The sequence below is a fragment of the Panthera onca genome, chromosome D3 (genome assembly GCF_046562875.1).
Source record: "Panthera onca isolate mPanOnc1 chromosome D3, mPanOnc1 haplotype 2, whole genome shotgun sequence".
Lineage (NCBI taxonomy): Eukaryota > Metazoa > Chordata > Mammalia > Carnivora > Felidae > Panthera > Panthera onca.
In genome coordinates, this window is record NC_138350.1 from 7422490 (window position 1) to 7450246 (window position 27757).

General features: G+C 46.7%; 2 protein-coding genes across 16 annotated transcripts in view; one reads left to right on the forward strand and one right to left on the reverse strand.

Moving 5' to 3' along the window:
• Positions 1 to 14259, forward strand: part of TCTN1 (tectonic family member 1) — a 28473-nt gene extending 14214 nt beyond the window's left edge. For 3 of the 5 annotated variants that reach the window (XM_081790674.1, XM_081790677.1, XM_081790678.1), the window contains 9 exons: positions 975 to 1084; positions 2856 to 2882; positions 7184 to 7318; positions 7856 to 7981; positions 8371 to 8456; positions 8999 to 9139; positions 10292 to 10454; positions 12448 to 12573; positions 13160 to 14259. In XM_081790674.1, the coding sequence (XP_081646800.1) occupies positions 975 to 1084; positions 2856 to 2882; positions 7184 to 7318; positions 7856 to 7981; positions 8371 to 8456; positions 8999 to 9139; positions 10292 to 10454; positions 12448 to 12573; positions 13160 to 13303 (1058 nt within the window). In that variant the 3' untranslated portion in view covers positions 13304 to 14259. The remainder of the gene's footprint in view (positions 1 to 974; positions 1085 to 2855; positions 2883 to 7183; positions 7319 to 7855; positions 7982 to 8370; positions 8457 to 8998; positions 9140 to 10291; positions 10455 to 12447; positions 12574 to 13159) is intronic. The other 2 variants (XM_081790675.1, XM_081790676.1) reach the window with 2 other exon arrangements.
• Positions 12822 to 27757, reverse strand: part of HVCN1 (hydrogen voltage gated channel 1) — a 37414-nt gene continuing 22478 nt past the window's right edge. For 10 of the 11 annotated variants that reach the window (XM_060612277.3, XM_060612272.3, XM_060612275.3 and 7 more), the window contains 5 exons: positions 23981 to 24262; positions 19948 to 20046; positions 17337 to 17568; positions 14995 to 15107; positions 12822 to 14642 (listed from right to left, as the gene is read on the reverse strand). In XM_060612277.3, coding sequence (XP_060468260.1) covers positions 14577 to 14642; positions 14995 to 15107; positions 17337 to 17568; positions 19948 to 20046; positions 23981 to 24223 — 753 coding nt within the window. In that variant the 5' untranslated portion in view covers positions 24224 to 24262 and the 3' untranslated portion in view covers positions 12822 to 14576. Of the gene's footprint in view, positions 14643 to 14994; positions 15108 to 17336; positions 17569 to 19947; positions 20047 to 23980; positions 24263 to 24592; positions 25146 to 27757 lie in introns of those variants that run through there. The other variant, XM_078435812.2, reaches the window with a different exon arrangement.

Consider the following 27757-nt stretch of genomic DNA (forward strand, 5'->3'; position numbering starts at 1 on the left):
AGAAGCTAGCTGAGTAGTGTATGGTCACATGTGGCCGAATGGAACATCATTTCGTACAGGAATGGAAGTGGAGTCTGTTGAAAAGATGCTCAATCTTGCTCACAATAGGAACAGTGTAAATTAAAACCAAACTGAGATACCATTTCCATCCAATGGATTGGCAAAGCTTAAGAAATTTAAGACTCTGGAGAGTCTTGATCTCCAGGCATTGATCTTACATACCTGGTGGGACCATAAATTGGTACAGCCTCTGTGAAGAGCAATTTAGCAGTATGTGTCAAAATTGCAGGTGAATATGCCCTTTGACCCACTGTTCTGCTTCTAGGAGTTGGTCCTACAGAATGTCTGGCCCACATGCAAAATTGTAGATCGCAGCATTGTTGGTGATGGCAAAGCCAGAGATAACTTAAGCGTCCATTAATGTGGAACTGGTTGAATAAATTGTGGCAGATCTATGATAGAATACTGATTATCCCTAAAAAAAAAGGAGAAATCTCTTCATATTCTGAGCTAGACTGAACTCCAGAATATATTGTTCAGTGAAAAAAAGTGAAGGGCAGAATATATTGCACATATTTGTTTCTAAAAGGGGAAAGGAATACTAAAAATACATATACCCACGCTTTTATTTGCGTAGAATATTTCCAGAAAGATACACAACAAACTTGACGCTGATTGTCTCTGGAGACGAGCAGTTGTTTCTGGTGGTGGCTGGGCCGGGGCGGGGATGGGGGGAAGGGGACAAGGGTTGGAGAGAGACTCTCAATATCCTTTTGTGCCTTTTGAATTGTGTGAATGTATAACCTATTCAAAACACAATTTCTTAAACCCTATGTGAAGCATGTTGTATATCTGTGTTATAACTTATTTTACGATTTTACTTAGATTACAAGTTTTTAGTTACCATTGGACAGTTGAAAAATTTCTTCTCTCTCTCTCTCTTTTTCCCCCCTTGGGAACGTTATGATTTCTAGCATTTCTGGTGAACCAAGCTGTTAAGTGCACCAGAAGGATAAATTTGGCACAGTGTGAAGAAATTGAAGCCCTGGGCATGGCTTATTACAGCAGCCCTAAAATTTTGAGGGTAAGAATTATTTTGAAGCAAAACTTATTCATCAGGTTTGTTTTCTGTTCTTTGCACTCTTTTTTTTTTATAAAATTTTTTTAAACATGTATTTATTATTGAGAGACAGACACAGAGCGTGAGCAGAGGAGGGGCAGAGAGAGGGGGAGACACAGATTCGGAAGCAGGCTCCAGGCTCCAAGGTGTCAGCACAGAGCCCGATGTGGGGCTCGAACCCACGAACCGTGCGATCATGACCTGAGCTGAAGTTGGCTGCCCAACCAACTGAGCCACCCAGGCGCCTCATGTTCTTTGCGCTCTTTTGAAATAATGACAAGTATAGAAAAATTTCAGTACCTGATTGACAATTCAAGTTTAAATTTGTCTTCTCTGGTTCTTCAGTATACTGTTACCAAAGATATTGAAATAATCACTTAAAATAATTTTTATTTTTACATAGCTCATATTTTGCTTTTAGTCATTGTGGGTTTTTTTTTTTTTTTTTTTTGCAGGGGGGGGGGGCTCTCGCTCGTTTTCATGGTAACCGATAATGTCTGTCTCCTGAATAAAAAAAGACTTTAAGAACTGAAAACTTTAGAAATTATAAAAACATCTTAATGTGTGTGGCAGAAATAATCACATCAGCACCAAAAAGATACCTCTCTGAGAAGCAGGCTGGAAAAGAATAGAAAATCCACGTTCTGGTTCACTGATGAAATAAGCAGGAAAAGACAGGTAGGAGATAGGGTTGCTGGAGAAGGGGAAGAGGTCACGGTGTTATCGAGGCCCCTTCTTTCTGGTTGCAGTGACCAAAGCCGGAAGGGAGTCAATAAGAGAGGCCACTGGCCCACTTGGTGGATGGCATGGAGGGTTGTGAGAGGTAAAAGTTATTTTCAATAATGAAAAACCATATGATTGCTGTGAACCCTCACCTCCTGATTTCCTTATTTTGGGGGGAACGGGAAGGGAGGAGGCTGGTCCATGACATCAGTATTCATCTGGGTTGCAGTTTTCAGAACCAAGTTTAAGCTTTTCCTCTCCCATCCCTTTCCCTCTTCCCCTCTCCTCATAAGTCAGCCACGTAGATCTTTGAATTCTTGCAGGTATTTGACCTCTCATGGTGGTGCTCAAGTAGCCCCTCAAGCGTGCAGTCTCCGCGCTCTCAGCCCAGGCCTCCCCAAACATGTCTACTCAGCCCCCACCCCTGAGTTCCCTTTGGCCTGGTAGGGTGTCTTATGATGAAAAGTGAGGTTGGGGGAGACGGGGACGGAGAGTGAAGGGAGGCCGAGGCCTTCGGAAGAGTACTCTGCTGTGTTGGGGACGCAGGAGCTCGCCATTGAGTAGTTTGGGCTAAAGGCAGGAAGAGCAGTTAGGAGGCTGTGGAATCACCTGGGCCGGTGACAGTGGCCTTCCAGTGAGGACAGGTGCAGGAGGGTGACCTAGGAGGATAGGAGCCACATCTCCCCCACAGTACTGTGTCACTGGTGACCATGTAGAAAGTACGTAAAGATTACAGTGAAGCATGGAGGCTTCCAGAGACCAGCTCTGTCAGGCTGTTCCATTAAGCTTCCAGTCTAAAAGAAATGAATATGGAAGGAAGACATAAAGTTGCCTTTGGGTTAGGAGATAGATATAAAAATATGTAGGTGGCAAGTCTTGATTAAGGAAACTGTTTTCTTCTTTGTGAAGTCTGTGATAAGTTGAATATATCCTTTAACCTGCGGTCTGAAAAAGCAATAGATATGTTTCTTTCCGTTGTACTTAACAAAATTTGTTGTTTCTTTTTGTTTAGGTGCCTGGTTTAAGAACAAAGGCAGAGGTAAGAGTATTTCTTGGTGGAAAGTAAGATAGATTATAATATATGGTCTTATTTCTGAGCCCTTTGAAATGAATACACTTATGATTAGAAGGGTACCTTACTGCCAATAACAAAAACATTCGCCAAAAGGCAAACAAATGAAATAGGGAAACTCCTTAGTAGAGGACCTTTTTGTAATTACAGATTTTGAAAATTTGTAAAATTTTGAAAAATACAAAATTTTCAAAACCCCCGTTTTCATAGTTTGCACTTTTTCATATTTAAATGGTTTAGCTATGTTATTGACAATGGGTTCACACCCATTGGCTTCTGTGCTTTCCAGGCATCCCTTTAGATCTTCTTGGTCTCCTGTCAGGAGAGCTGGTTAGCTACCAGGATGCCTTCTGTCCATCTGTCTGGGGTAGAAGGTAGAAACAGTGAATGGTCCTGTGAATGTCCACACTTGTGTAGGAGCTGAACCCTCTTGGTATAGCTTCAGGGGTTGAGGTATGGGTGTCGATTCTGTCCGACCCCACTCCAGAGGCTCTGTCAGGCTGTGGTCGGGAGGCCAAGGTCTTCTCGTGGGTATGTTAGAGCAAAGGAACATGGATCTACCCCTTATTTTTGGGTCTGCACCCTGTGCCTGTGAATACAGTCCCCAAGGAGGACCAAGTTGATGGCCTTGTCATGGTCTCCCACCAAAGCTCATGGAATTGGTTGACCTTGGTTCAAAATTCAACTTCGCCGTTATTTTCTCATATGACATATGCCTCACTCTCCCCAGTTGTTGAGCAGATGGTAAGTGTGTGCCCCAGAAAAGGTGTAAGGCTTGAGTGGGAGAATGCACTTAGGTACTCTGCACAGTGTCTGGTGCCCAGGGAGCACTTGGGACAGTGATACCTACTGTAATTGATTTCGTCAAGTCTCTAGACACAAATGTGTTTGAGGTAGACATTTGAAAGGAAATAGTCATGTGACTTCGGACTTCACACTTCTGTGTGTAGGCCTGGATTTCCTCATCTGTGAAGGTGTTTTCAAACTTGTTCAGAGTTTTTCAAATGTGATCTTAAGCAGAACTCTCCCTACTGTGTTAAGTTGGATTGAATCCAAAGCCCCTGGTTGGAGCAGGGGTGGGGCCCAGAGCTCTCCACCTGCCTGGCCTCCCCATCTCTCTCCTGTTTAGTCCTTCGGAGGAACCTATGGCTCCCAGGAACCCAGTTTGAAAACCATACAATAGACTAGCTTTCAAATACCTCAAATCAAAGTGCTTTGATTCTACCATTCAAAACTTGAACGGTCTGTGGGGACAGCGATCCTGTCCCATCTTGTTCATGACATATCCATAGTAGTAAGCTGGTGCCTAGTATGTACTGGGTACTCAGTGGGTTACGTGTTAATTGAATCAGTGCCTAGGGGATTGGTTCAATCAAGCAGGGAAGACCTAGTGTGAGGATGACGGGTGTTATGGGAAGGGGCGTGCTGCGTGCTGAACACTGTTCTCATTCCTATGCACGTCTGAAGTCCATTAGTCTGTTAGTCTCAGCAGTCCTGGGAGTAGGGCCTGTTGTCACTCCCTGGTACGTGAGTTACAGAGCAGTTGAATTAGCTTGCTCAAGGCTGCCCAGTGGGGAAGTGGCAGAGCTGGGATAGGAATCTCCAAAGACCTAACTCTCAACCACAACACTGGACAAGCTATACTGTGTGCCAGGCCCCCAGTTACAAGCTTCACACACATTCCTTCTCTGCCTCCTATGGCCATGCAGTCAGGAAGTGGCACTGGGACTTAGAACTCAGATTTGTGTGATGCAAAAGCTTGTGCTCTAAAGGACAAATATATCAACTAATACCAGAGATTGTTGATAAAGATTTTTAAAAAGCAACTTCCAAGATTTGTTAGAGGATCAGGAGTATAAAAATTGGATCTAGGCTCCCCGTTAAGTGCAGCCTGTTAGGCTTGCCTGGAATCGTTGTTAATATCTATTGAACCATCAATGAGAGATTAAGTTACGGCACTATATTTCCACTGTTACGTACGCTTTAGTTCTTGGCCACAGGGTAGCTTGGGGGTGGGATAGGACCGAATAGGACATTCAGGAAACCAGAGTAGCCCCACCATTTTCATTCTGTGACTATTCCAGTGGCTGTTGCCAGACCAGTCTTTCCAAAGCTTGTCTAACCTGGGCCCTTCGGTTTTTGCCAACTACGTCTGTATACCACCGGAATGGCTCCATCATAGGCTGGTGTGGAGGGGTGTGCGCTTTCTTAGAACCCAGGATTCGTGCTGAACCAGGGATCAGTAGGTTCAGATAAAGAGATCCAGGGTTGTCCTTTGAGGATGTAAACTGAGGAGTTCGTTAACTCATAGCAAGGGACTCCCTATGTAGGTCTTACGTGGATTGGTGGGCTTGTTATGCAGAGGGTGTTGTGGTGCTTGGTGGTGCCCTTTTGCCACTGTTGTCACATGACAGCTTGTCTTTGCTTCCAAACCCTGTCACGTTCCTAGAGGTTTGACTTATAAGGACAGTTACAGGTCCTCTTGGTCATGGGAGCAGATGTGTAACAACTACTTATTTATCTATAAAATGACAGCTTAAATACCTAGTAATTTTGAATTATAAACAGCATGGTACATGATTGAGGGCAAAGTTCAAAGCAATATAAACAACTAGATACAAGTTAGATTCCTTCCTAAACAGTGATTTCTGAGCACTGACATTTAAAGCAAACATCAGATTTGTCACATGGTATGAAGAGGCCCAACTCCCTAGAGGGTTGAGCCATTTAAAGGATTGCTTGCTGCTTGTTGTTCTGCTGGCTGTGGCCATAAATGAAAAATGTCCTTTATTTTTTAAAACAATGTTATTTATTTTGAGGGAGGGAGAGAGAGAGGAGCACGCAAGCAGGGGAGCGGCAGAGAGAGAGGGAGAGAGAGAATCCCAAGCAGGTTCCATGCTGTCAGCGTCCAGAGCCCGACACGGGGTTTGAACCAACACATGGTGAGATCATGACCTGAACCAAAGTCAAGCGTTAGACGCTCCACCGACTGAGCCACCCAAGTGCCGCATGAAAAATGTCCTTTAATAGCATTGGGTTAAGCAGAGCTTCCTGATTCTGCTTGAAAGATTTATCTGTCTCTGTTTTCTCTTACCATGATCCCACCACTCTGTGTGTGTGTGTGTGTGTGTGTGTGTGTGTGTGTGTAAGGGTGTGTGTAGAAGTTGGGTGTGAAGTGGGCCAAGGGTATATTCAGGGAAGGTGTGGGGGTATAGGGAGCTTTGTTCTGGGACTGTGCAGAATGTGCTCATGTGTACAGAATGAGGGCATTTATCGGTAGGAGCTGTGCTCTGGAGGTGAATATATGTGAATGTGAGATACAATTCACATACCATAAAACTCACCATTTTTAAGTGTGCGATTTGTGCAGTTTTTAGTATATTCACAAGGTTGTGTAACCATCACCACTACCTAATTCCAGAACATTTTTTAATTAACTAATTTAAAATGTTTATTTTTGAGAGTGAGAGAGAGCGAGCGAGTGTGCGCGCGCATGTTGGGGAGGGGCAAAGAGAGAGGAGACGGGATCCGAAGCAGGCTCCAGCAAGCCCGAAGTGGAGCTTGAACTCACGAAATGTGAGATCGTGACATGAGCTGAAGTCAGACGTTCAACCAACCGAGCCACCCAGAACATTTTCATCACCTCAGAAAGAACCCCTGTGCTCATTAGCAGGCACTCCTCATTCTTCTCTAATCCTCTCCGTCAGCCCCTAGGCAACCACTAATCTACTTTCTGTCACTGTGGATTTGCCTGTTCTGGACATTTCCGATAAATGGGATCATGTAATATGTGACCTTTTGTGTCTGGCTTCTTTCACTTAGCATCATGTTTTCAAGATTCATCTATGTTGTGGAATGAATCAGCACTTCATTCCATTTTATGGATGAATAATATTCTTTTGTATGGCCATACTACATTTTTCCATTTATCAGTTGATGGATCATTGCATTGTTTTCAGTTTTTGGCTGTTAGGAATGCTGCTGTGAACATTTGTGTACAAGTTTTTGTGTGAACATAGATTTTCGGAGATAACCACTTTGAAAGATTTGGTAATATCCTTCTCTAGTATTTTCTGTGTAAATATATCTACATATAAGCAAATGTATCTTTGCAAGTGTGGAACTATAATATGCATACTGTTGTGTGGCATGCTTTTCCCTGCTTGGCAGTCTGTCGGCGGCGGAGTTTGTCTCCAGTTTTTCGTTACTGTAACCGATTCATCTCTATTGGACGGTGTCCTCAGTGAGCCATCTCCTTTACTTGGCAGATCCCTATCACTGTTCAGTCCATCCTCATGGAGTCTCTGAATAAAACGCTAGCCCGACTGGAGGACACAGGTGTACTGAACCAGGCTCTTGTTGAGGCTGGGGACGTTAAAATCTGCACTAACGTTGTTCTTGAGGTAGGTGCCCAGTTTGGCTTTGAAAGCAGAGTCTGTGTGGCAAACTCAGGCTGCATGGCCCTGAGGGAGGACCTGGACGCCCTTCAGAGGGGGCTCTGGCCCATTCTGATGTGTTGGTTTTCTTGGCTTGCCCTCCTGCTTGCCTTCATGCTCTGTCATTAGAGGATGCTTCTTTAGGGTCTCTGAAAGAGTCACGTGTGATTTTTCTCCACAAACCTAGTGACTTTCAAGAATATACCAAAATTTGTTGTCGTTGCTGTTGTTTTACCACATTTCCCCTGCGGAGATTGACTGATCACGATCTGCTCAAACCTGCTGATTTGGAATACACGTAACTCGGTACAGAGAGGCTCAGATGACGCTGTCAGCTGGGGGTGGTGAGGCAACTCGTCCTGAAGTCTGATGAGCCAGGACAGTAAAGCTTCCATGAATAGAGAAATGGGAAAGGACTTGCCTTCTATATGTATTTTGAATTATTAATACAGCTACAGAAATGCAACAGGAACAGGTGGATTTGGAGTATCGTTTTGTTTTTAGGTCAAGTACAGCCTCACATATACAGATGCAGGGGAAATAACCAAAGCTGATCTCTCTCTCCTTCTGGGGACAGTGAGCAGTGCAATGCTTCCACTTGAGCAAAAGTTTGAAATTCGTTTCATTCAGGTAGGTTTGATCAATTTTGTACACATAATTAATTGCAAATAAAAAGAAATCATAACTTCTTAGGGGAAAAGGTATCCCAATTTAGAAGTATTACCATCTATCCATTTGTACTAAACGAAGGGTTTATGTCGCATGTGTTTGTGAGGAAATCAGGCAGAGTCCTTGTATCTTATCCTTTCTGGGAGTAAGATTTTCTTCCATGTGAGCTTGTTCTTTTATAGAATGATCTACTCCTACACTCAGCAGATATATTTATAGTTCTGAGTAGGGGGGAGGAATTCTTTTATTGGTTGGAAATCCTAGATTTCACTGTGAAAAGCATTTTATTTTCGCCCTATTTCCTTATCAAATTAAGAATTATTTGGGGGCATTTCTTCTTTGTCTTTCAGCAAAATACAAAGCCGGTTCCTCTCAGTGGAAACCCTGGTTATGTTGTAGGGCTCCCATTAGCTGCTGGATTTCAGCCTCAGAAGGGATATCCTTTTTGGTTCTGTAGACAAGGTTGATTTCCCTGTCCACTTGTGTGTGTCGCTCTTCTCTTTATTGCTGAGAGTCCTGTGAGCTGGAGACTAGTTCTGGCCAGGACTTCTCTGGTTGGCTGTGGTGGGTGGTGGGTCTGGCCGCAGAGCACGTGAGGTACGTGGGGTGGTTGGGGGGTGAAACAGCGTGACCCTGGAAAACGTGTTTTATAGTGAAAATCTTAAGACAGAAAAGTTGACAGACTTTTAGATATATTTAATTGCATACTTAAACAGAGACTCTTAAACACATTTAGTGATTTTGAAAAATTGGAAATATTTTAAAGGAGGAACAGTTTCTGAGGATTTTCCTTCTGAGGATCTCCTAATCAGGGAGAATAGAACCATTTTTTGCTCTGTCCCGGGAAATAACTGTCAAAATCGCAGATGCCTAGAGAAGGGATATTTGGGTTTCACTTCATGTCACACATGTGTCACTGTCTTCCTGAAAATTGGACTGCTTTTGTACTGGGTGATTGTCCCTTAACTTTCTGTGAATATCTGGGATTATTCAGACCATGAACAGATATGGACAACTTACTATTCTTCGAAGCACAGCGGAGAAAGACTGCTTAGCACTCGAGGGGATCCGGACCCCAGTGTTATTTGGTTATGATATGCAATCTGGCTGTAAGCTAAGGTAAGAGAGAAACTTGTTTCTTTTGGAACTTGTGTTGATCAGAAAACAAGACATTCCTACTCTTCCCCCATCTCAGTCGAACCTCCCCATCAGCCTGCAAGCGCATGTGAAAGCCACAGTGTGACCTGTTGGCACTAGTGACAGTACCTTTGTTTTCTAATTTTAGTTTTCACAGCCATACACCATTTGTCATGATTCAAAGGAAACTTGTTTAGATCATTTTTCTTATCAGATGTGGCAGAGTAAAAATCTCAAGGCTTTTGGAGATTTGGTTTTAAGGTTGCATACATAGCATCTGAGTTCACAGCAAAAAAAAAAAAACAAAACAACAAAAAAACAACTGTCCCTGAAAGTCCTTTCTATATTTCTGAAATTTAATATACATAGTGCAACAAGCCCATTGAGAGGAAGCCTGCATGTGATCTCTGTTTTTACCGTGTTAACATCAAACATACATAACGTAAAATGTCAGCTCCGCATGGCTTACCCTCATTTCCCCCACTCTGCAGGCAATCTCTTGCAGTTCCTATAGCTGAGTTTTTGGAAACTTACTCCCAAATCTGTGAATAACCTTTATGTAATGCTGCTTCTTGATATTTTGGTCTTATGAATTATTGAGTCCCCACTATGGAAGACCAAGATTTGGCTCTTACCCCTTTCTTCTCCTACCCTACACTTCCCATCCCTACCTCCCCTCAGGGTAATTATAGCATTGTTTTGGTTAGACCAACACATTCCATTTCCATTATTGGTTCTGATCACTTTAGACCAGTATTTCTCTGAGGGAGTTTCAGGGACTATATTTCCATAAGAGTCAGTAGGGGTATGTCTGTGGTCCAATCAATATGTTTGAGCAACACCAAACTAAAGTTAAAAACATGATTCCTTACTGTAAGGAGAGCCTCTAATATGCCAGTGTGCTTCAGGAGGGATGTGGGCATGCAATATTTCCCAAACTTTTGGCCATGGAAACTCTGCTTGTACAGAGCTAACCGAGGTTTCTCAGAGTTAGAGACAGTTTGGCTTCTGTCAAATGATGGGTTTGGAGTGAGAAAATAAAGCAACTGGAGAGGGCACGTGTGTTGTTGAGCCGGTGAAAACTTGGAATGAACAACAGCCTCATTGCATCAACTTCTTTTTCCTTCCCACGAGACTGACCAAAGCCATCACGTGTCAGCTCGCAGTGCAGAAAGTGAAGAGCCTCCTGAAGGGCCATGGCTTCCCGGATTATGTGGCCCCTTTTGGAAATTCCCGGGCCCAGGATGTGCTGGACTGGGTACCCATCCACTTCATCACCCAGGCGCCCCACATGAAGGTAAAGGGAAAGCGGAAGGCTGCACCTGCGCGCGAGTGGTCTCTCCTATTCCCACTGCTCCCCCACCCCCGTGGGGAGGTAGGGGAGCTGTTGAGGAGATGGATGGCTCTGGGCCGGAGCCCGGGCTTTGCTGTCAGATGGGCCTGGGTCTTGAAAACTGTTTTTGCCCCTTGTTAGTGCTCTTGCCTTTGAGGGTTGGAGCCTGTTTCCTCATCTGTGAAATAGGGAGTGAGGGCTACGGTGTCAGCCACACGGGGTGGTGGAGTTAAATGAGGGACATTCGTGGTGCCTAGTGGCCGCTCCAAACGTAGAAACTACCACCCATCGCCATCCTGACTTCATACGATCACTGCTGGTGTGACATGAGGCATCGTGACAGGACAGGGGAGTATGAGGACTGTCACAAAAAGAGAGACTCCTCCTGTCCACATCGCTGTCCCATCTCTCGTTCCCTGGTCTATAAAGGCAGCCCACACGTGAGAGCTTTCAGTTCCAAAGTTCCCTGAAGAGTTTAATGGAACTTGACATGCTACAGAGAGGTTCCTGATCACATGTGATTGCTCTGCCCACCTTTTTCTTTTGTCTCAGCCGTCAGAGCGTGGGCTGGTCCCCATCACCGGAGGCGTGCTCTCCATCTTATCCTTTAATTGCCCAGCGTTTGCTTGTGGCAGCTTCTCGGGCCTCTCATTATCTGCTTAGCGTATTTATAGCATGGGGACAATGGGGCTGAGGACTAGCTCTCTAGCTCTGATCCGGCCCTCCTCCCGAGTCCCCGGCAGAGACCCATGATTACTCAGTCCCTGCTGTTCAGCTGCTATGTCTTGGCTCGGGTCTGCCACCTCGGAGCGAGGCAAATTGCTTCTGGCTTCTGGCAGTTGGGTTGAGACATCCAGTTATTAGGACCCCTCAGAGGGGAAAACAGGTTGGGAGGAGAGGCAGTGCAGACATTAGCGTTTTCAGGGTTTTGCTGGTCCAGGGAGCTCAGAGGGCCTGGAGTGGGTTTTGTACTCCCCTTCCAGGAAACTCCAGTAGCAGACATGAGAGCTTGTGCTAATAAGCTCAGTTTCTGCCAGTGGTGTATCGCATCTTCTAATAACAGGATAGTCACAGGGATTTTTTTGCCTGCAAACTTCTTAAAAGGCAGTTCCAAGCTAAGGAGTTCCACCAGTGCCTTTTTTGGCAGGCACCAAATTTAGCAGGCTTGGTAGCTTTTCATGCCCTAAAGAGGCGTATTTTTAAAAACTTGTTATTGTGGGGAAAATGTCAAACACACACACAGAAGTAGAGTATTACAATGGAATCCCTTCTACCGGTCAAGCAGCTTCAGTGGTTATCACATTTGCCAACAAACCAGATGTAAAGGCAGGAAAAAGGTTGGGAGGCTGCTGGCCTGTTCTGCCCGGGGGCAGAGGCCTCAGGAGGCGCAGCTGTGGGAGCAATGCTCTCAGTCCACAGGAGACTTAGTATCTTTGACAACTTACAGACTCATTTCTATACGCTCCTGTGTAACACCTTAATCGCCAACTGATGAGATTAAATAAATGGAAAGAGAGCAACTGCATTTCTTCCAGGTGTGTTTTAACGTGATCTGCAATTAGGGTTAATTTCTGTGAATAACCCCATCCTCTCTTCTCTCCCCACCCAATGCCAGTTTCTCCCCTAAAGAATCCCTGAGCTGAAGTTGGGGCATTTGAAGCCCCGTGTTCCAGTTTGGTGTTGGGATCTCCACAACTTCCCAATAACGGCTGGTCTTTCTAGAAACGGGAGAGCACGGAAAGATGATGCTTTAGGTGTTAAAATATTTTTGGAGCACTGAGTACTTTAAAATATGTGCTCTCAGCTGTTTTCGTCTGAACTTCTAGAGTCCATTCACTCTCTTGTTCAGAACATTTTGTAATATGCGAAACATTTTATAATTAAAACTGAACTGCAGATTAAGTTTGACATGAGGTTGTGTAATGTTCAGACTGGTGAATGGCATTTTGTTTTGCAGGATTCCTGCCAGCTCCCAGTGGCTTTGGTTATAGAAGTGAAGTGGACAAAGTACGGATCCTTACTGAACCCACAGGCTAAAATAGTTAATGTCACTGCAAATCTAATTGCATCCTCATTTCCTGAGGTACGTCTAACTTGAGTACAAAGGTATTGGTTAAGGGGCCCCTGGGTGGCTTGGATGGGCGTCAAGACTCTTGATTTCAGCTCAGGTCACGATCCCAGGGTCATGGGATTGAGCCCTGTGTTGGGCTCCACGCTGAGTATGGAGCCTGCTTAAGATTCTCTCTCCTTTTGCCCCTCCCACACTTTTCTCAAAATAAACAAACTTAAAAAAAATCAAGGTATTGGTTAAGATGTAAGTCCAGACAAAACTCAAGTGTGATAATAAAATTTATTCTGTGAAAAAATTATTGAGATTTAAACACCTTAGCAGTCATTTAGTTAGAAAATTCTGACAACAGTTGAATTCACATTAGCGTTCTTGTTTAGATTTGATCCTTCAAATTCATTGAAAATTGAGTTGCGATGGACATTGATGGGTTAGGACAACCTGGGTAAAAGTGGTATCTTTCATCCAAGTTAGTGGCTGATGGGCCCTCCGCAAACCTATGAGATGCACTGACCATGGTCACGTGCGGAAAAGAACGCAACATGTCCCATCTTTGTTAGCACGCTGGAAGGCAGGGCTTGCATCGCTCTTTTTATTACAGACCAACTCAGGAAATGAAAGAACGGTTCTTATTTCCACTGCGGTTACTTTTGTGGATGTGTCTGCACCTGCAGAGGCGGGCTTCAGGGCTCGGCCAACCATCAATGCCAAGCTGCCGTTTAATTTCTTCTTCCCCTTTGTTTGACGTAAGTTTTTAATCAAGGAAATGACACCACACCTCTAGAATCAAGTGCTGTGGGGCGTGGGCTCCCTTGGAGACCTCCTGTGGTGTTACACCTCTGACCTGTGGGGTTGCCCTCAAACCACACATCTCTCTCCGCTCACTTCCCTCCTTTTTCCTTTTGGAAATTCTACTTAGTGTGACCTTAGAATGGGGCACCGTCTGGTCTTGGTGATTTCCAGTACTGTCGGCACATAGGTCATGTGTGGAAAGCAAACTGCAGCTTTGGGAAGATGGTACAGGGGACAGACCCTGAAGTAGCTCAGGCATCGAGGCTTCATCCAGTGTATTCCTCCTCTGCTTCAACATGACTTATTTTAAAAATACTTATTGTTTGTAGTCCAGGTTTTCTTTCCTTTACTGGTCCCGTGGAAACGAATACAAAAATAGCAAAATTGTACAAAATCATGCAAGTAGAGCACAGGGCCTCATGAGGGGATCTTTCCCCGGTGTCACCTTCATTACATGGAGTCTTGGGTCTCATTGCTATTTCGGTGGCAGGCACTGGAGCTCTCCAACGGGTGGGTTGTACGGGATACCACAGAGCAGTTCCTAGCAGTTGATGCTGGAAAGAATAGAGTAGGAGGTCCCGAGGGAAGGAGCTGCTTTTATACATTAATTGCACAGTAATTGAGAAAAAAGTTGTCAGGTGGCGGAACTGGGTAGAGCCAGTTAGAAGCTAGACGCGGCAGAGGAGGGGCTGGGTACCTGAGGACAACCTCCCTGGAGGAATATGCACCAAGAGGAGCTGTTGAGAACAGCTTGGGAAGAGAAGACTTTCTAGAATGGGCTGGTAGCTAAGGTAGCTTTCTTTTTTCCTTTGTCTTTCAGAATGCCCATATGAAAGAATGCACTGGTTCCTCAATATACACGCGAAATGTGAAAAGTACACTGATGAGATAAAATTTTACATACAACTAGTAGTTGTCCAGCTTCGTTCATTTTCAAGCAAAAGTGTCAACATGAGAAAATATAGTCTATGATACACGGTGACGTGGAGTGAGGACGGGATGGGAAGCTCTTGGTCACGCCAAGAAAGGAAGGGCAAGCCTTTCCCCCGCCTTCCCCCCTCCCCCTACCACCTGCCCACCCCGGAATCCAAGCTGGGTGGAGGTGAGGCAAAGGCATCGAACCAAACCTCTCCCCGAAACGGGCCCAGGAGAGGCAGCTGTCTTTCTCTCAGAGACACAAGCCCGTGGGAGCAGGGTCTTCTCTTTGGGATGGAGCAGGTGCGCATCTAGTTGACCTCACCAAGAAGTCCGTGCTGTCTCAAGAGCTTGTTAAGTCTTTCAATTTCTTGTTCCTGTCATTACAAAAGCAGACAAACAAGTCAGTTTACCTTCTGAGCCTCCCCAGAGATGTGGTGAGCATTCAGCGGGTCCCCCGGATGCACAGCCGAACGAATGCCACACTCCTACTGGAGTCTGCCAGTGGAGCCCGCCTCAGTCAGATGGGGTCCAGTGGGCGACTCCAGTGACAGGAGGTACTCAGAGGAGGGACACTTGACATAGCTCTGGGGAAGGAGGCGATGCCTAACCTGAGTCTGAAAGAACAAGGAAGACTTAGTCGAGGGCTGTGTCCGAGCAAGGGCCTGGCAGGGAGAAGCGCAGAACTGAAGGCAGACAGGTGGCATTTTCCCAAAACTGTGGTCTTACCTTCTCAGAGCAGCTGAATTCAAGGTGTTGGATCTTGGCGGCCAACTGTATATTCATCTGTTTTAACCTCAATAGTTGCCGTTCTGAACGTGTCTTAACAGAGATAATTATTCCTGTAAAATAATTAAGGGTCTCAGTGATACAGGTTTCTAGTTTAACCACTTGGAAAAAGCCCTGTATTATTTATAAATGTGTCCAGCTGGTGACAGCATGGTTAGTCCCTTAAAGACATCAGAACTAGGAGGGTCAGAGTTTATCTCTGAGCTACTCAGTACCCAGGTGCTCCCCAAATGAATATTCTTAAGGAACTTTAATCAGACCTGAACTGGCTCCTAAAGATTTCCCTTTAGCCCACATGGGCTAAGAAGTCCTTAATAGTCCCTGACCACATGAGTGTTAAGCTCCTTAACACAGAGCGTGTTCGTGACGGCGTGGCTTATTAGCACTCTACACAAAAGCCACGAAAGTACAAGGCTGGAAATGCTCAAGCTTGGCCTTGGAGTGGTCACTGTCCTGACTTTCCGCCTCCCACAGCTATGGCCAGTTCAGCTATCAGGCCATCAACAAAGCCTTGGCTGACAGGGGGGGTCATCGGCCTTATCTGGTGGCTCCCAAATGCCCGTGCCACAGTGGGGACATGACGTCAAAAGACTGTGCAGCAACTGGGGATGCTCTGTGCCTTCCAACTAAGAGTGACCATGTGTGGACTCGGTAGCCATAGGTCGGGGAGCACTGGCCCCCGGTCCCCAGCATTCTTGATTGTCTGAATCCAGTTGAAGCTTGTGTTGCTTTCTCAGACCTTTCATGTCCTGCCCCTAAGTTTGATAGCGATGCAACAGTGCGCATTATTAGGCAGTCCTGTGCCTTGCTACCATTTGGACCAAGAAAATGAACAGAGCTCAGGCTTTTGGTTTTATCTGTAAAAGCACATCTCACAATGGTGTGATAGAGTAATGGGTAGTAACTATTCCGGAGTCATTCATAGTTTGTAATGGTTGATCCATTTCAATTGTGCTAACCTTTGCATAGAGTATTTCTGTTTGATGAATGAAATAATCAGCATAAGCATATTCAGTAAAGTGGAAAGCTTCCTTTATTTCCTTTGATGGAGCCCAAATTATTATTATTTTTTTAATGTCTGTTTATTTTGTGAGAGAGAATGGGAGAGAGTCCCAAGCAAGTCTCCTTGCTGTCAGTGCAGAGCCCGACACAGGGCTCAATCTCACAAAACGTGAGATCATGACCTGAGCCGAAATCAAGAGTCGGATGTTTAACCCACTCAGCCCCCCAAGTGAATATTCTTAATAAACTTTAATCAGATCTGAACTGGCTCCTAAAGCCTGTGGGAGCCTGCAGTGCCCACAGGCAGAGCCCCGCATCAGAGCAGATGTGACCCCTCACCGCCAGCAAGGAAGGCCGGGGTGGGACTCGTTGTTGCCCAGTGAAGGAGCTGCACATCCTAGGATGGGCCTGCCTCACTCTCCTGGCATTGACCTACAGTCTGTCGGGCTGGACGCTTGTCTAGGGATTCCCAAGCCTGTCTGGACGCCCAGATCACCTGGTAGCACTTCAAAAACAGACACCCCACGAGGGTCCACCCAGACGTCGCATCAGACTCTCCAGTGAAAAAACAAGAGCCCTGAAGGGGATTCTGGTGCGGTGGGTCTACAGACAGGCTTCAGAACAACCTGACTCGTTCAGGGAGAGCTGAACCAGTTGGTGATCACTGGGTCCACCCAATAACAGCACAAACATGGCTTCTCTGAAACAGAGCCTCCCTGCACCAACAGGGTGTGTATGAGGAATATGGTAGAGCATTCTTTCCCCAAGCGTGTTCTCTAGAGCCAAAGTCTGTGTCATGTCCAGTTTGTCAGTTTGGGAAACAGTTCTCAAAGTCTTCCTCATGTTAACAAGTGCTGTGACTTCCCCAAAGGGCCAGAACCTAGTGTGCAGCGTTTGTCAGTTTACTTGCACCCCTTTTGGATGGTACCCCTCCCAGTGGGTGGGGTGCGGTGGAACAATCTTCGGGAAAACACCAAACAACAAAGGTGCTCTGGGGACCAAGCTGTAGGGAGTAATGAGGCATTCGTCTGACCCCTTCTATAAATATCTTCTAATTATCATGAAAACAAGGCCTACAGGAGAAATGTGGTTCCTCTTTGAGCATGTGACGCCGTGTCGATTTGTAGCCACAGAGGCAGTGGTAGGAACCAACTCCGATCACCCCCTTTTTCCCTAGAAAATGCTAGCCAGAAGGAAGAGGAACCATGGCCTCTGGGTCCACGCTCAGGCTGTGCCCACCCTCCAATTCCCTCTGCAGCCCGGGAGTGCAGGGAACATACCGTTGATGATCCGGGCCACCCGCCACAGCCGGAGCAGAATCAGTAGGCCAAGAGCCTCAAACTGGTGCTCATGGAACAGGAGGACAATGTCAAGGATGAAGGAAATCACCACCACGATGGTGTCCAGGATTTCAAACTTGTGGTGGAAGAACTCCAAGCGGAAGACATATAATTTTAGAAAAATCTCCATCATAAAGAAGGTCAAGATGGCAATGCTCATGCAGTGAAACACCTGGAAAGGACAGAGGCAGCACAGTGAGTGCAGATCCAGGGCTGGTCACAGGCTGGGGCAAGGCACACAGACGAGCTGGCCTTGAGTGCACCTGCCCGGGCACCGGAGAGTGAACTCATTGATTTGACCCCAAACTCCACGGGCGCAGTTCTTGGCCTGGGAATACGGCCGGAACACCACAGACCGGGGCTCTGCCCTGCCTGCCCTCTGACAGGCAGTTGGGCAATGGCAGGATTTGAAAACCATGTCCTTTGGCCCGGTGACTCCAATGCTAGGAATCTATCCTACAGCTAAGCTGACACGTGCACAAAGGCATGTTGTAGGGATATTCGCTGCAGCATCATTTACAGACAAAAGATCTTCTATATTCTTTGCAGCATAGAAATATTAGAGGGCATCTGGCAAATGCATTATGGCACCTCCATATGGAGCACTGGGCAAAGGACCAAGGCTGACTCCTACGTACTGACGAGAAATGATCTCCCAGGTAGGCGGTAATTGAAGAGGATTGCTAGATCTTTATTTATAAATACTACATTTCCTTAAAGTAACCATTTCCATTCTAGGACAGGGAAAGTACAAACTCAGCTGGGACATCGTCTTGCGCCAGAGAGCAAGAAATGCTCAGAGCCTACGGAGTTATGTTAAAAAGATATAGTCAGTTTGAAGAGGCTCACAGTGACCAAATTTGGGACAATTTGAACAGTGAACAGAAGGACTATGATTATCATACACTGAATACACCCAAAAAAATCCAAGAGTCCCCCATAGTGATATGTATACACACATGAGGGGAAAAGGAAAGCTCTTCTTTATATATATAAAAAGATTACCACCTACTAGATGTAAAACGAATGATGGAAATCTGAGTTCGCCGACTCAGACAGTGACCATCAGGTGGACGCTAATTGGAGAAGAGGATTTTTGCATGGCTGTCAAGTGTCACTGCAGATTATCTATAACTGCAAAGGGAAAGTGTCCCTGGACAGTGGAACAGCTCAGCAATTACTGCCTTAAGTGGTCTCAGTGAGGATCACTGGTAGCAATGTGCTGTGCTATAAAGAAAACACCCCACCAGCCAAGAACTCTTGCTAATTGTGCCTCCGGACCTCACCTATGGTGTACAGGGGATAGGGGAACAAGCTGGAAGGACCTCTGTGGAAACAGGCAAATCCAGAACACAGGACACTTAACAAGATGACCGGCTGGACTCCAATAAGTCAGTGTCCTAAGGGGAACAAATTAAAGGTGGGAGGACTCTTCTAGATTAAGAGAGCCTGTGGAGATATGACCGAGTATAGTATCAGACGTCTGGATCCTAGTTTGAAAAAATAACAAAAACATTATAACAGATACTCTTGGGACAAATGAGGACATTTGAATATAAACTGGTTATTATAGAATCATTGATAACTTTTCAGGAATTGATAATATTGTGGTTCTGTAGGAGAAAGACCTTTTTTTAAAATTTTATTTAAAAAATAATTTTTAATGTTTATTTTGAGAGAAAAAGAGAGAACAGGGTGGGGGCAGAGAGGGGCAAAATCAGAAGCAGGTTCCAGGCTCTGAACTGTCAACATAGAGCCCGATGCAAGGCTTGAACTCACAAGCCGTAAAATCATGACCTGAGCCGAAGTTGGACACTCAACCGACTGAGCCACCCAGGTGCCCCAGAAGGACCTTATACTTAAGCAAGTTGAAATATTTGTGTCCTAATGTCTAACTTACTTTCAAATGGTCAAAAATACATGGGTGTGTTTGTGGATATAGAGAAAGCAAATACAGCAAATGTTATTTGCCATTTTTCATAATAAAAAGTTGAAGAAAAAGGCACAAGAGAGTGAGTACAGCAGGTATGTCCATGATTAAGTTTAGAGAGAGAGGAAAAATGTTCCGGAAGGACTCGGGCTGGCCACAGAAGAAAAGCTAGCAGCTGCCTTGGGAAGGCTGGACAAACGTCTGGGGCAGGCTCAGGCAGCAGCTGTGAACTGGGGGATAAACAGTGGGCACATCTCCAACATGGGGACCGCATCAGAATGTTGACAGGCAGAGAAATAGCTTGTCTGCCCCTAAAGATGGGATAGTAGCCCTCTCTCGGTCAGATCCTCCCTCTAGAAGCAGCAGCAGGCTCCAGCTCCGCGGTCTAGCACCACTTGAGATTCGAGCCATCACACGGAATGAGAAGGTTTCTCGTTTGTAGTAAATGCTTGTCTACAGTTTGGAAAGAAAGACATTTTCTCTGCTCTTTGGTTAAAAGCACCCAGTCAGCCTACTCTGTTGAGGACTTGCGACTCCTAGGCGGGTGCCGTCTGCCCCACTCTGCCCGCCTCAGGAGAGATAACAGAACTGAGCCGTATTAAAGGGCTGCTGACACACTACCTTGACGGCGTTCTTGTCAGCCTTGATGATCTTCAGGTCCAGAATGAGCTCAGCGAGCACCAGGAGGGCATCCAGAATGACCAGGCAAATGATGATAACCTGCGGACCAAGGGAAGGCACAAGAAACATTAGGCCGGAAACATCTAGGGGAAACCGTCCTGGGTGAAGCTGCCAAGGATGGGAGGCCGCGGCCCACAGTCAAGCGCCTTCCAGGCCTGTTGCCTGCGCCGCCCCGCCCCCCTCCACCCGCTGGGAAGTGTCTGTCCCCCTGGAGCGTCTCTGTGTGGCTGAGTGACACTCCGTCACCACCAGTCTTCCTATTCATTCACTGTGTCTCAGCATCTCTCAAGCCAAACTGCCGATTCCTAGATGGCAAGAAAATGTTTTTTAAGTTTTAATTTTTCTGTTTCTGGAGATCTTCTTGCCAGGGTGCGCCCAGAACAGATGTTCGGTAAATAATTAAAAAGATCTGTCTCACAGATCTGAGTCATGGAAGGCCTCCAGGGACTGCCTGCTTCAGGCAGTCGGAGTACAGTGATGTCCACGGGACACACGAAACAGCTTCCGTCCAGAGCCGCGAATATTTGCCCAGCTCACGCGTGCTCGTCAGGGGGCCAAGGGCAGAGGGAGTCCTGGGTCTCCTGGGGACTGAAGAGAGTGGTGGGAGGAGGACCATCTTGCGGGCTCCGTGAGAGCGGGGTGCAGTGAGGGCGTGCTCTCACCAACGGGGGTGGGGGGGGGCATGGTGACAGTGACGATGCTGGTGAGGCCTCTAATGGCAGGGTGGGGGTGACGGTGTCCGGTGGTGGAAATGGCAGCGATGGGAGGAGACCCAAAGGACGCCGTGTAACCCCTCTCTTCGCTCGGGAACTGTGGACCCTCCCTCGCCTCCCTCAGGGCCCTTCCTACAGCCAACACTCCGGGGTAGATTCCGCAAGTTCATCTGCCATTTTCTTGGCAGTGCCCGCAGTTTCGGGCTGAAACCCACCAGGCCTGTGTGAGGACGGACTACTAAACCCTTTGACCATTTCAGCCCGTAGCTAATTATTTCAGTAATTACAGTGTTCGGTGACATGGTTCACTGTGAAAATTGCATGCCAAATTGCTCTGTAATGAAGTTTTCACACATATTCAAATTCAGTAGCCCAATGAAGATTCCAGCCTCTGGCAGGTCGTTTTTCCTTTTCTTTCTTTCTTCATCCTTGGTTTTATTTTAGAGCTGAAGGGATGTGAGAGCTCGTCTGGTCTAAAACCAAGGCACAGAGACATTAAAAGCAGACTGAATATTCAGCCGTAAAACGGAAGCGGCTCTGGCACACTGCAGCATGAGTGACGGGGAAGACATGACGCGGAGGACGAAGCCGGGCGTCCAGACCACGCGTTGTCTGATTCCATTCCTACGAAGTCCCGAACGGGCAAATCCGTACAGACAGAAAGCAGATTAGTGGTCCCCGGGGGCCCGAGGGTTATTGTTTAATGGGTACCGGATCTCCTTTTGGGGTGACGAAAACATTCTGGAACTAGACCGTGGTGGGAGTGGCACGACACTGTGAATGTACAAAATGCCACTGAACTGTTCACTTTAAAATGATTAACTTTAGGGGCACCTGGCTGGTTCAGTCAAGTCAGTTAAGTGAATGACTCCTGATTTCGCCTCGGGTCACGATCTCACGGTTTGTAAGTTCGAGCCTCACATTGGGCTCTACGCTGTGTCGGTGTGGAGCCTGCTCGGAAGTCTCTCGCTCCCTCTCTCTGTCCCTATCCCACGTGCACTCTCTGGCTCTCTCTTAAAATAAATAATTGTAATAAAATGATTATATCTGGTCACCTAGGCTGCCTCAAACCACGGGAACAGGTAGAGAACGCATCCAAGAAAGAGATTCCAGAATCCTCTCGCATGCTGATTCTACCGGCAGAGATCAAACCCCTGCACTGGTATCCCCACTCCGCGGTGGTCTCCCTGAGCCTCTCTACAAATCCAGTTGTGTCACTCCCTCCCACCCACGCATTTAGACTTTCCATGGCTGCCCACTGCCCACAGATGACCTTCCAGCACCTCCTCTCTTGCCAAGTCATCCCTTTACTTGCTACACGGAAGCCGATGTGGACCCTTCTCAATTCCAGGAATATGACAGGTCCTTTCCTATTTCGGCCCTTTGCAAACACAGTCCCTCTGCCTGGAAAGCTCCTCCCCTCCCCATTCACAGAGCTCAGCCCTGCCTAAGCTTCAGGTGTCAGGTGAAATGTCACCTCCTCCACTACATGTCTTCTGACACCCAATCCTGGGTCAGGTGGCTCCCTGCCCCCAGGATCTCTCGGAGCCCCCTTCTGTTTTCTTACAGAGGGCTTCCCTTCACTCATAACCAGCATCAGTCTGGGTGACGGTTCCTGGAGTGCCTGCCTCTCCACAGACCGTGGGTCCTTCAAGAATAAGGACAGGGACACATCTGCCATGCTTGCTGCTGTACCCCTGGCACGCAGTGTGTGCTTGAGAAGTGACTGTCGAGTGAATGACTAAGCATCTCTACTTAGGTTTCCACAGTCAGGCTTATCCAGTATACTGGAGTGTCCTTAGGGGTCCTGGCGCAGGGGGCCAGCCCTGTGCCCCCTCGGGAGGACCTCCCAGAGCTGGGAGGTCCAGGGTTTCCCTTGCAGCTGGAGGGAAACTGACGCCTTCCTTCTGCTCCTGAAATTGAGGGTTTGGGATTTCAACCCCAACAACTTAATACCACGTTTCCTTTCCTGTCACAGCCGCAGAGGAAAGTGCTGAGCTGCAAGGCTTGTTGGGCTGTTTGGCCTGCTTCGTTTCTCTAAGCTACGCAAGAATGAGAAAAAGACCAAAATTTAAAAAAAATATTTTTTTGTTTTTCTATTTTACCCTGGAACAAAGTCAGTGATGGGAGAGGCAAGGGCTGTTTCTGCTTCCAGAAGGGAAGTCAGCTTTGGGAGGCGCTGGTTTATTTTGCTTTAGGAGGACGCCAGCAACAGGGTCCCCAAAATGGCTCCATTACAGGACCTGGGGGGCTGCATGCTTCCTTAGTATCCCTGGGCCTCGAATTCTCCTGGGGCTCTCAGAACACGTTTCCAGACACTGCTTGCCCACTTCGGGGCTGAGACGGGGCCAGCCAGACTCGACCTGCGCTTGTCTTTCGAAGTCAGAAGATGCCAACAGACACTTCGCTATTCTCTCAAGTCCACATCTCCCTCTCATGTTCCCCCCTAACGGCACCCCGAGGTCAGCCGTGGGGTACACTATGCAGATCGCTCTACAAAATTAGAGACTGAAGCCCCCAGGGTGATGTGTCTGGGACACGGGACCCATCTTGGCTTTGTTCAACTCAGGGCACGCACTCGGTGTTTGCTGCATGAACGCAGGAACCTTTTTTTCTGGCTCCAGCGTTTACTCTTTACTTTTTGTGTATCATAAAATCTGCATAACCTAAAATCTACCATAAAACATTTGAATCATTTTTAAGTTGGCTTATAGTTCAGGGGCATTTAGCACATTCACAGGGTGGTACAATCATCACCACTATGTAGTTCTGGAGCGTTTTCATCACTCCCAATGGAAACCCGTATCCGGTAAGCAGCCCATTGCCATTCTACCCTCCCTCCGACTTGTTACCACCAATCTGCTGTCTGTCTCTACGGATTTGCCGATTTTGAACATTTCACACAAATGGAATCATACGCTATGTGGTCTTTGTGTCTGGCTCCTTTCATGGAGTACCACGTTGTCAAGCCTCCTCCACTTTGTAGCGGGTGTCCGTGCCTCCTCCCTCCTCCTGGCCGAGCATGGACAGACTACATCTTGTTTATTCACTCATCGGGTGCTAGACCTTTCACTGACTTTGGATTGTGACTTATTTTATCCCCGACAACACGGGATCTGCCCAGTGCTGGACGGGGCACCTGACACATGGTTAGCATTCAGTAGGCAAACAGTGGCAGAGACGGGCTCCCACCTTGGCCTCGTGACTCTTGGCTGACAGCTCTGCCCCACCCTGGGCATCCTGGGCCTCTGCCCACCTACCTGAAACCTGTGGGAGCTGAACAGCTTCCTCAATGTGGTCCTGAAGTCTAGGGGGGGCCTGGGCGCAGGGACGGGGGCCGCAGCCGGGTCGGCAGCTCTGCCCTCCTCACCGGAGGCAGGTGTTGGTGGCGGCTGCTCCTCCTCGTCCTCCTCATCCTCCTCATTCTCCCATTTCTTGTAGTTGATGTTCCAGGCATGGTAATCGTCCCCAACGACAGTGAAATGCTTCAAGAACTTGCTCATCCTCTCTGCCGGAGCCACTTTGGCCCTGCGGGAGCCAGCCTGAAGAGGGGGGACAGCGAGCAAGTGCTCAGGTGGGGGGGACGGCCCTCAGAGCCTGTCCAGGCCACTCAGACCCCACGTTGCTCGGGCAGGGAGCAGGGTCCAGGCCGGGCCAGGCCGTGCAGGGGGGGAAACAGCCCTGGCGTTCAGAGGACCGTGCAAGCAGAGACCGTGAGGTCACGGTGGTTTCTTGTGCTTTTATTTTTGGAATCCGGGGTCTCAGTGCCGATGAGGCAACAGGAAACCCCAGAACCCGTCAGGCCTGTCACTATGGTCTGGTTGGCAATAACCAATGAAATTGGTACCACAGCTCAGTCACAAAATACCCACCACGTGTAAATACCGGAAGAGTGGCCCCATGGTTCAGAGACATCACAACCTGAAAAACCGGAGGTGAGAGTTGGCGGGGCAAGGGTGTGGAAAGTCAAAAGTAAAAGTACCCAGAGTTTCACGGAAAAGTGAGGCCCCCCTCTTTATGCCACAGATTAGTTCTTGATATGTGAGTGGCAAATAGCTTTTTCCCAAGTTCAGCCAGTGCTGTTTTAAGTACACTATGGACAGCTGTTTAAAGACAAATGACTTCAGAGCAAAAAACAAATAATCCTCCTCCCTTTGCCCAGCTTGCCCTGCCAGATAGCAAGTTTCTTATGAAGTTCAATAATGAAAACTTCTAGGCATGAGTCCAAGAATGGGCAATATGATCAGTGGATTAGGAAAAAAAAGCCCCAACCAGACCTATTCTCCTGTAGGAAATGTATGTGATGGTGGTGGCAATGCAGATCAGTGGGAAGAGGCTGGAGAGGTCAGAAGACCTGGCCTTCACAAGAGGAAGCAAACATAAAAGATCCCTACCTCACACCCTACACAGAATCTCCAATGCATTAACCATAACATTTATAATTAAAAAAAACCTTTTAAAGTCTTAGAAAAAAAATATTGGCAAGTGTTTTTATGACCTTCAAATAGGGAGAGGTTGATTAAATAAGACACAAAACAAAGCAAACACATAGATTTGATTCATCAAAACTCAAATCTATTTTGGGGCGCCTGGGTGTCTCAGTCAGTTGAGTGTCCAACTCTTGATTGCAGCTCAGTTCATGATCCCAGGGTGTGGGATCAAGCCCTGTGTCAGGCTCCATGCTGTGTGTGAAGCCTGCTTGGGATTGTCTCTCTCCCTCTGCCCCTCTTCCCTGCTGGTGCTCTCTCTAAAAACATCATCGACAAGAAAAGCAAAAAGCTTTTATATCACATACACACACATACCCACAACCCTACCAAGTTAAGACACACCACAGACTGGGTGTGACACACACATTATTTGCAATGTATTTAATAGAGGTTTAGTGTCCAGAATATATATAAAGAAATCATACAACTTAAAAAAGAAAAAAAAAGACAACTCCATTGAAAACTGCCTGATATTAACAGGCAGGTCACATGAAAGGAAACCCAAGTGGCAGAGACCCACCACCTCACTAGTACTCAGGAAAATGTGAGTGGCAAGAATTCTAAAGTCTGCAACAGCAAACGTTGGCAAAGATGTGGAGGAATGGGCCATCTCTTGAACACTGAGCACAGGCATGGACTCTGGTACCACTGTTCTGGGAAACAATCTGGCATCGTTTTGTCAAGTTGAAGAGGTGCATATCTTCCTTAATAACTAGTGATTCCATCCCTAGAAAGACTCCAAAGAGAAACCCCCCACATGTGCTCAAATCAGTGACATGTTCAAGAACGTTCGCTGCAAATGTTCATGTAAATGGTGGGAGAGAGAGGAATGAGCCTTTTCTATTCACACGATGGCATACTATACAGCAGTTAACACGAACGGACCGCGTGGCTCTAGGTCTCTGATGACGTCCATATACCCACTTGGCGGCACTGAACACAATAGGTCACTCCTTCCCTCACACACTTGTTTCACTGGCTTCTGGGATTCCATATTCTCCTGGTTTTCCTCCCACCCCAATGATTACTTCTTACCAGTCTCTTCTGCTGGATTCCCTAAGAGGAAGACCTTACATTTAAGAATTGACATTCCCAGGGCTCAGGCCTATGATCACCTCTCTTCTCCATGCTCAGTTCCTAGGGGTTCTCATTTAGCGGCACAACATTAAAAGCCATCTGTACACTGATTATACATAAACACCAGCTCCAATCCCGTTCTCAACTAAGGGCATCACCCTTAGTTATCTGAGAGCTATCTTATACCTAGCAAGTTCAAGGCAGAATTATTCATTTGCCACCCAAACGTCCCCATCTCAGTTTGTGGCATTCCATTTGTCTAATTCCTTAGGCCAATACCATTGGCATCATTCTTTAAATGTCTTCTTCCTCATTCAATACTTACCTAACAGCAAATTGTTGGCACTGCCTGTAAGCTAACTTCCCAAGGAAGACCACCTCTCCCCACCATTTCTTGCCATCTCTTGCCTAGATTACTGCAGCAGCCTCCCACCTCCTCCCCATATCCGTTCTCCGCACAGCAGCGAGAAAGAACTTTCTCAAACATGAATGAGATCACTTCATGCCCTTCCTTAAAACTCTCAAATGCTTCTTTCATCACACTCAGGCCCTCTTCTGGGAACTGTCTTCCCCTAGACATCTGCATGGCTCACACCTTCACTTAGTCAGGCTTCTACTCAAATATCACCTCCACTGAGGCTTCGTCTGGTCGCGCTTGCCCACTCACACTGTGTCCACTTACTCTGCGTCACTTTCCTTTATTGTGCTTACTGGCGACATTATATGTGTACCTGGCTGTCTGTGTATTATCTTCCTACCTCCCCAGACTCTGAGCTCCACGGAAGTGGAACATTTCCATCTTGTGCAAATGACATACCCAGTGTCTTGCACTTAATACACACTTGAAAACACTCAAATGGTTAAGTGACTGAACAAATACACAAATGTGGACAGATCTTTAAAAGCATGTTGAGTTTAAAAGAAAAATATAGAATGTGAATATAAACCACTTATATAAACACGTAAAAATATATGCAAAATATTACTATATGCGGTTTGGGGAGTGTGTAAAAATGGGAGTGTAGAGGCTCCTGGGTGGCTCAGTAGGTTAAGTGTCTGACTTGGGCTCAGGTCATGATCTTGCAATTCTTGGATCTGAGCCCTGTGTTGGGCTCTAAGCTGACAGCTCAGAGCCTGGAGCCTGCTTCAGATTGTCTGTCTCCCTCTCTCTCTGCCCCTCCCCTGTTCATACTCTGTCTCTCTCTCTCTCTCTCAAAAATAAACATTTAAAAAAATGGGAGTGTAAACATACAAAAGAATGGGATTTCTGCTTCGGGTCACGATAGAGTAACTAGTACCAGATTAGGCCTCTTGCCATAAAAACAAACAAACAAACAAACAAAACTGTAAAACTGAATAAAACACATGAAATTTACTGTGATCCCTGAGAGAAGAGAAACAGATGAGGTGAACCCCACAATCACCTGGCTTTCTGCCTAGAATTACTTTCTGGACTGTGGCAGCAAAGAT